The following is a 9210-nucleotide window of genomic DNA, read 5'->3' as shown; positions in this document are numbered from 1 at the left end:
GGTGAGCTAGAGTGGTTCGCTTGCCCTTATCCCTAGTTAGGAGGGTCCTCTTGAGAAGGAGATCTAATTAAGAAAGAACACAAGGAGGGGAAATGATCGAGGAATTAAATATGCATGGAAGGAGAATGGACAATACGTACGTCGCCTACTACCTAAAAATATATAGATTGATGAAGTTCCTCCTCGAGTATATATATATATATATATATGAAATGAAATTATTGAATGTCAAGAGTACCCCCAACAGCTAGCTAGCTAGCGTTAATATTCAAATTAACTTAATTACAGTCTTCTCTAATTTGTATCATTTTAAATTTGATTAGTCTCTCATAAATCAAGTTAGTTAGTATATATATATATATATAGAGGGACATGAAGGAACGTAGTATAAAAAATGGTAGATAGATAGATATTTAAGAAAAAAATCATCATCATATAAATTAAATTGCAAAGCAAGATTTATAGTGAAAAAGGAAGCCGCCGGATCCCTTCTTAATTAATTGTCTTCTATTTATATATATATATAGACTCAAATCTTGATCCCACTTTTCAGAAAATTAAAGAAACAACCATCAATCAAATACAGAAAAAATTCTAAAATTAAGTGCACCATCCAAATCCATATCCACCCATTTCAACAAATTAATTATTACAACATCTGATAACATTATATTTAATTTATTCAGAAGAATTATATAGTATTCTGCACAAATTAATTTTGTTCTACTAATTAAAAATAGAAAATCTAACAGAATCTTTATACAAAATGGGATGACTGATCAATTGGCCAATTGATCCTCTAGAAAAAGTACTCCATCAACGAACACCCTTAAATACAAAAATAATTAATATCACTTTTCTATGCACCTACGGGTTCAAGTGTATATATATATATATATATATTGTACACTACACTACACCCCATAAACAAATGTAGACAAATTGAAGAGATATCCATTGTAAATATCTACTTTACTTTGCATGACCCTCATACATATATAACAGTTAATGTTGTATAAGGACACGCACAGTGATATGATGTCATGTCATGTGCTATAAAATATATATATAGGAGGCCTAATTAAGGTCGGCCACTTTTTGCGGATCTTATTTGTTAATTGAATATATTAATGTATATACACATGCATAAGACGATGAGGAGGAGAAGGTACAAGCGGGTACAAGTTAAATTAAATAAAAAAAATACCTCGACTCTTTAAAAAATAAAATAAGGAAACTATTAATTAATTAATAATTTGGGATTGGGAGTGTACTGTGTACGGTTGGTTACTTGATTTATTTTAGTTTTAGGGATGGAGTTGGAGTTGGAGTTGGAGTTGGATTTGGAGTTGGAGTGAGAGAGCATGTCCTTTGTCCTGTAGATCCGTCATGTGCTGCGGCGCAGATGGTGGACATGCTTTCCGAATTCCGATCGCCGATGATATGACATGATTGTACGCATGTATATATTTGTGTGCGAGGTTGAACTTGATTGCCATAAGCATAATTAAGCTGTCAACGGCTTAGCCTCTTCAAATGGCTGGCTGGCTGGCTGGCAAAAGACGGAGCGGAGGCATGGACGAGGAGTATCTTCTGAGGAGTATCTTCTGAGTGATTACTGATTACTAATAATAATAATAATAATATAAAGCACTCGGAAGAAGCCAAGCCAGAAGCAACAACACAACACACAGAGCCTTCATAATGCATAATATAATATATGCATAAATGCACAATGCTTAAATGCTGTTGCTGACAAAGGAAAGGAATATTGGAGAAAGGATATACTAAAACGACTCAAACTCAATAATAATCATTCCATTATTATTATTATTATAACACATACACTTGTCCATATATATAGTTAGTTATTTATATGTGGATTCCCTTCCCACTTACTTTATTAAGACATCAAAGAAAGGAAAATATTTTTATATCAGTTTCAAATCACTAATAATTAGAATATTGAAACATTTAGATTAATAATTTTGGACGACCAAGTAACAAACGAATGAAATGAACATATATGCAAGCTTCGACTACTTGATCCAAAATTATAAAGTGATAGCTAGATGCATGCATGGTGAAGCATTGGGGGTCGTGATTAAGTGAAAGCACATCGAAAGAGGGTTTTTTTTGTAAGAGTGAAAACTAGGTCTAGCTAGGTGAGGGGGAATGAGTCCATTAATATTGATAGTGGTAAAACAAGGTGCATATGTGCTTTACAAGGTGCATGGCAGAAATGAGATGGTGATATATCATAACCAACGAATTTGGCAATAAAGGGTTGGTGTCCAAGGAAGGATTGTGTTGAATTTGGCAGCAGCACTGTGAATTTCACTCATGCGCATTCTTCAATTTGGTACATGCTTTAATTCATGGCCAAAATTCTATGCATTAACATCATATTGTTATGGCCTCCCAAATTAACAACAAATGATCTCCGTGTAATAAAATTAAAATCTTGCTATCGATCTATGCAATTCAATCAAGAAAATAATCCTCAATATTTAAATTTCCATTAAAGTAGGGAATGTGTACCTTTAAATGAAAATTATTGGTGACCATATCATCATAATTATTGGCTCTTCTTCTTTAACCAACGTTTTTGATTGATTCAGCAAATCCATAATCTTAATTCATCATCGATCGTTAGAGTCTTTTACATGTATAGATCTGACATCTTTGTGTAGAAATTGGTCTGTCAACATGATGAGGTGACCGTGAGCTAGCTAGCTGCTTTTTCTCCTAGCTAGCTAGCTAGTCGATCGCTTATCTTTGTTCATCTTTCTATTTGTAGCAATTCCTAGAGCATCAAGTTGATCTGCAAGCAATTTTTTCAAAACGTTGTTCTAAAAGTTGGAATCTAAGATCCATTAATTATTTGCTTCAAGACCTTTAACGCTACCCCATGATCTTATTGCTCGATATTCTCGTGGGTCCTCAATTCTTTGATTACCGTCAAGAGGGCCGCCACTAATAACCCAATTATTTGTCATTTGAATGGATATTTATCCTGCTCTCTAATATCACTTGACGCAGAGTATAGCATGACAAATTAAAGAAAACACTTGACTAATGCTCTCATAAGCACAAAAAAACTCAAGAATTAGAGAAACACTCTTAATTATAAGAAATAAATCTATGTTTCATGTTTGTAAATATCTTAAAATAAACTCTAGGCCCTCTTATATATATATATATATATAGAGAGAGAGAGAGAGGCTTGAAGTTTGAAACTTCCTATTTCTAAGAAGTAAAAAGGAATTCTAATCAAAAGGTGAAAAAGAAAAGTAAAACTAAGTAAGAATAAAATAGGAATCCTAAAATACTCTAAAATAAAGAATATTTCTAGATTAATTAAATAATAAAAATTATTAAAAAGAACCCTTGCGTTAGCTTATGATTATGTGCATGGTCCATTAGGCTTCTAATGAAATGAGCATGACTTTTAACAAATTAAAGGTGTCAAGTTTGATAAAGCTACTAGACATATGAATTTAGACTAGGATTTGGGGTGAAGGATGTTATTGAGGATATTATTTATCAAGATTTGAACTTGCAATTGAAGAAATAATTATAACAAGATACTTTGATGAAGCGCCCTAATAAATAAATTTTAAGTGCCCTAATAGAATAATTCTAATGAAACTTAGATATAGTATAAAATTAATATAGACACATATATTTGTTAATGTATTAACCTTGTTTTAATCGGCCAAACCAACCAAGAACAAGCATAAAATCGAGAAAATAAAAGAACACAAGAACACAAAGCTTTTACGTGTTCGGATCAATAGATCCTACTCACGGTAGAGGCTCCGCCTCTAGTCAATCCACTAATAGCTTTCGATTACAACCAGATTACAAGATCACAGCAAGAATAAAAACGTATTGCAAATACATCAACTGAAATCAGAAACAAAAATACAAGAACAAGTATAGAATCTGTTCTACCGATCTCAAGATCGAGTTAAGAATCTGATCTATCAGTTACACCAAATCTCTCACGTCTCAGGCGATTCAACAATAGAGATTAAAGCAATACAACCTTACCGAGTGATCTTACCAACAAACTAAAGCCAATCGAACAAGAGAAGGATTCACAAGCGAGAGAGAGTCTTACTTCAAGAGCACCGATTTTAGGGTTTCAAATGAGAGGGTAGAAGCAGATCTGTTGAGATTAAGGCAAGAAGCTGCCCTTAAATAGCTGTAGCAGGCAACTGGGCTGGGGCAAAAGATGCATGGGCCACATGAGAAATGGGCTTAGCTCAAAATTAATTGATCTCGGCCCAATAGCTAATGGCCCACAATATAAACAACAGATTATTTACACATTTAAATGTTAGTTAAATGAACATAAGATGAAACCCAAATATATAACAAAATGCATACAAACAACATATATCAATTATATGAAAAAATACATTTTGAATCATAAATCCTAACAATATTAATAAGATAATGTGTAGATTAGGTGATCACGCATGTATAAAAATTAAAAAGGAAAGATTCAAGGTTCGAGCTAAAGGGAGGGGCAAGTTGGAGTTAAGAGAATGTCCTTGTGAGGAAGATGTAAAAAATAAATTTATAATAATTTTTGAGACATTTTTAAGTGTTATAATAAACTTAAATTTATAATTATTTTTGAGGCATTTGTAAGTGTCTCAATATGATTTGGGGGCACAATTATACGTGACATTATTATTAGTGCTCTAATAAACTACCTATTAATGTATTTTTAAATACCTTTTAATTCAAAATTTGTTGCAGTTCTTTTAATTTGAGAATTGTTTTTAATTTTATTAAATTCTCTATAAAATATTTTAAAAACTTAATTTACAAGCGATGCAACAAATACATAAAACTATAAGGTTCGTGACCCGACTTGAAAACTCTATCCACTTAAGTAGGTTGTGGATCTATTGGAAAGCCCATCATCTATCAACTTCTAAGATTGATTTCAATTCACTTTCAATTTTTATATGTTTGTTTTCAGATTTTTGTATTTAATTTTTATTTTTATGAGTGAAAAATAATTACAAAAATCTGAGAGAGAGAGAGAGAGAGAGAGAGAGAGAGAGATTCAAATTAAAATATTTCTTGTTTTTGTTTGTTTGGAAAATGGACCTGAAATTGAAAGGCAAATTCAATGAAGACAAATTCTGAAGGAGTTAAATCCAAATGATATACCATACACTTGAAATATATAATATATATATGTATATATCCTACATAAATCATCTTGTGATGGCCGTGGTGAGTGAAGAAGGGATCTGAACCCACCCAACCCACCTCATTAATAAATTGGGAAATCTATTTTTCATTAATTTTATGTATATGAGTAGTTAATTAAGTGTAAAGCTGACCCAAATCTTACCTAATCATATATAATTAGGTGGCATGGATTATACAAGAAGTCGACATTGTTTTAGGTGGGCATGGGAAAGAAAGAAAGACCCCTCTCTTATTTCAGGCTTGCATTTGCATTGCAACTCACTTCATCTTATATATATAATTAATTTGGTTGATTTTTCAGTTTGAAAAGTATTATTATACTACTGGTCTTGTATTTCCAGGGCAGGTAACAGATGCACGCATTAAACACCCAGCGGCCAGCCAGCGCAAGCGGTGAAATTATTATTATTAGTTATACAATCAATCATAAAAAAATAAAAATAAAAATAAAAATTATTATTAAATAAATGCTGCACACATCCCAAGAACGTACGTTTTTAAAAATTAATTTTGGTGTGAACGGAATACGGAAATCAAATTATCCCAAAGTCCAATCCAACTGTACTGGCAACTGAAAAACCGTAGCGTTCACGACGACTGAAGAGGAGAGAGAGGAAAACAATCGATATATTCTTGACAGCAAATTGGACGACCACGCCACGCCACGCCACGAGCCAAAGCCCAATCAATCAATCATGGCGTGGAGTGGCCCAACCACGTCAGATTCGGACCCACCGCCCCCCATTCCAACCAACGCTGAAATGACAAAGCTAACCCCTCCCTCTTCGCAGCCCCCAAGACCAAGACCAAGACCAACCAACCAACCTACCTTGAAACGCACCCCCCAAAAAGTTAAAAATATAAAAGCCACCGCATATCACGGAGATGCCGCAAACTGCCCCCTCCTCCACACCCGAATAAGAAACGACCCCCCGCTCCCCATCCTATTCCAACAACAACGAGGCTCACAGTCACAGGAAGCCTCACCACTTCCCCCCAAAAGAAACGCCAAAATGGAATTTAGCAAAAATAAATAAATATAAGAAAAAGGAATAAAGAATCGGAGGGAGGCCATTCATGTAAATCTCACCAACTTCCGGGGTGCTACCGACTTTTAGGTGAAACTGCTCGCTCGCTCGCTCGTTCGCTCAGAATTTTGAATAGCGACACCGAGTGTGTGTGTGTGTCTCCCTCGGCCACCGGCAAAAGTTACTGTCGACTCTGAGTAAACACAAAAGCAGAATCTCAAGGATATCATTCGTACATGTTCTCTTTCCTTTTTCTGGACCGCCACCACCACCACCCACCAAAGTATTACAGGAACACACACAGCAAGGAAAGGAAAGAACGTGAATGAAATTACGCCTCAAAAAGAATTCTTCAGTACTAGTAGTAAATTCTCAATCATCATCTTAATTTCTTCCCAAGGGAAATTAGGAAAAAAGAGTATTATCACTTTACAGTACCATACCTAGCGATCGATAAGCGCTTTCACAAAACCCTAACTAACTTGACTGACACCGCTCCTCTCCTATTGATCTCATCGACTAGTAAGTAATAGTGTATGTACAGAAGAAGAAGAAGAAGAAGAAGAAGAAGAAGAAGAAGAACTTTACGATCTAGCTAGCTAGCTAGCTAGTTGTACGTACGGCTGCCTAAAAATTAGTTAGTTCCAATCTCACTACTGTCCAGGCAGCGGCAGACGAGTGAGGAAAACCGAAAGAAAATCAAGGCACAAAAAAAAGAAAAGAAGGCCTAAAGAAAGTCGTCGGACAAGGAGGCGAGAAGATCTTGGACGGAATCGTCGCCGGCCCGCAAGGCTTCAAGGACGCGCTCGAAGAGGAAGACGTGGCAAGGGATGCGAAGCGCCCCTTTCTGATCGTAGCCGTACTCCTGAGCCGATTTGTTGAGCAACTTCACGAAGATCGGGTGGTTGAGAAGCTCGGCGCTGACGACGAATCGTTCCATCTCCTCTCCGACGTAGACGGGGAGGTGGCCCTCCGGGACGGCGCCCGATCTAAGGAGCCTCCAGCGGCAAGACTTTCCGGCGGTCGAGGAGTCCGATCTGAGGAGGCTGTACTGCGAGGAGTCGGCCACGCGCGAAAGCCTCCGGATGAGCTTCTTCATGGATGGGATGGACCGGGTGGTGCAATCGGAGTTCAGGGGAAATTGATTTTGTCTTGGGCGGAGGGAGAGGGAGGAGGATTGAAAGAGGAAACAAAGAGTTGGAGGAGAAGCGAGGAGGAGAACGGTGAAGGGATCAGGGATGGGGTGGTGACGGGACAGGAGGGTCTTTATATCATAAGATGAGATGCTGGGTGGGTTGGAGTTGGAGATATATATAGTAAAGAAAGATAATAAGGTGAGGAGAAAAGAAAGAGAAAAGAGAAGAGAGGAGAAAGAGAAAAGAAAAGAAAAGGGTACCTCCAGAGGCAGAGGGTACAGGTATGCGTACTTGCCAGGTACATTACATCTTCTTCCTTTTTCTTTTTCTTTTTCTTTTTTTTTTTAATTTACTTTCTCTCTCCCCTTTCTCCACCACGCCTTCTTAACGTAGCCTTTTCAATTTCAACCCCACAGTTTAACCATATGTACGTATGTATGTATGTATCCCCCCGTTTATTTATTTTATTTTTATTTTTTCTATTCATTTTTGCATCAAAAAATAGATTATGAGTCATATCGCCCTTTCTTTTTTACATTTATCATTTTTGGACAAAATTAGTATATATAGTAAGGCAAAGCTAGCTAGCTAGGTGCCTCTACTTTAAAAAAAATAGATAGATAGACAGATAGATAGATAATATTTGGTACATGAGGACGACCCAACAAATTTTTAACTAGTATAAAATAGCCTCAACTCGGGAAATTTATTTATAGTAAAAAGCATCCCATATTTGTTATTTACATTTTGAGATTTGAGGTTGTTCAAAAAGTGCACATCCATTTCACCACGAGAAGAAGGATGATTCTTCCGGCAAGCCCAGAGAATGCCTTTCCCTGGTTTGGTTTAATGGAGTAAGTTCTTGGTGAATTTGGTCACTGGATAACTAGCTAGCTAGCTATGTGGGGGGTGGGTCGAGTTCACTGTCGTACGTTGATGCAATCGAATTGAAGTTTGCTAATAATTAAGGAAAGCTTGAAAACAACGCATTGATCGAGCACTTGGGTTGGGTTGGGTTGGGTTTGTCTTGGCATAAAAGCTTAGGAACAAGGAAAGAAAGATTTAGACTAGATTAATTAATTATTTGATTAGGGGTTAAACAGGAGCTATATCTCTGGCACTAAACAAGGGGAAGCTAGCTCAAGTAAGCATCCGTCGCTTACTCTCAACTAGCACTGTATAGCGCTAGACCACTAGAAATTGTCTTAGACTTACAAAGACAACAACAAGGTAAGGTACCATTTTCGGCATCCTCTTTTTCTCCCCCCCCCCCCCCCGCCCCCCCCCCCCCCCCCCCCCCCCCCAAAAAAAAAAAACCCAGAACTACCCCAAATGAAGAAATATAATATTAAGACACTACCTTCGGCATTGAATTATGCCTGAACATGTGCCGGGGGGGAGGGGGGTCACGTTTGCTGAAAGTATTGGTCATAATTTGTAGGTAGGCCTTTGCTTGATTGCTTGCTTGCTTGCTTTTGTGCTTGATTCGTCAGTTACGCCTTTTATTAATAATTTACCCTCCTCTTCTGGCTCTTCTCTTCCTAACTTGTTCCCATCAATCGAAAAGGTACAAGTGAATTCAACTTTTGAATTAAGATTTCACAACTGACCATAAGCCAACGCACCCATGTGAAAAAGGGATATGAGGTACGGACTACGGAGGAGGGGATGGGGCCAAGGGCAACGTAAAATGATGAGCGAAGGGGAGGCAGCACATGGTTTGGGTGCCCCACGGCACGGCTTGGCTTTGGGGTTTGTGTTGGACGGGGAAGTGAAATTAACGTTGTTAATTACTTCACTGGCCTCCT

The 9210-nt window shown here is 37.0% G+C and overlaps 1 protein-coding gene across 1 annotated transcript; it reads right to left on the bottom strand.

The window, feature by feature from the left end:
• Positions 1-6991: 6991 nt before the first annotated feature.
• Positions 6992-7616, bottom strand: LOC127792184 (auxin-responsive protein SAUR71-like). The gene has a single exon (XM_052322583.1). It carries the CDS (start codon positions 7363-7365, stop codon positions 6994-6996), a length of 372 nt encoding a protein of 123 aa, XP_052178543.1. The 5' UTR covers positions 7366-7616; the 3' UTR covers positions 6992-6993.
• Between the last annotated feature and the right edge of the window lie 1594 nt (positions 7617-9210).

The sequence above is a fragment of the Diospyros lotus genome, chromosome 15 (assembly GCF_014633365.1).
Source record: "Diospyros lotus cultivar Yz01 chromosome 15, ASM1463336v1, whole genome shotgun sequence".
Taxonomy (NCBI): Eukaryota; Viridiplantae; Streptophyta; class Magnoliopsida; order Ericales; family Ebenaceae; genus Diospyros; species Diospyros lotus.
Note: the sequence above shows the minus strand (reverse complement) of the source record. Positions and strands in the feature narration are given on the sequence as shown.

What these genes read in the sequence shown, in the direction of transcription:
- LOC127792184 (XM_052322583.1), bottom strand. Translation starts at nt 7,365, where the DNA reads ATGAAGAAGCTCATCCGGAGGCTTTCGCGCGTGGCCGACTCCTCGCAG.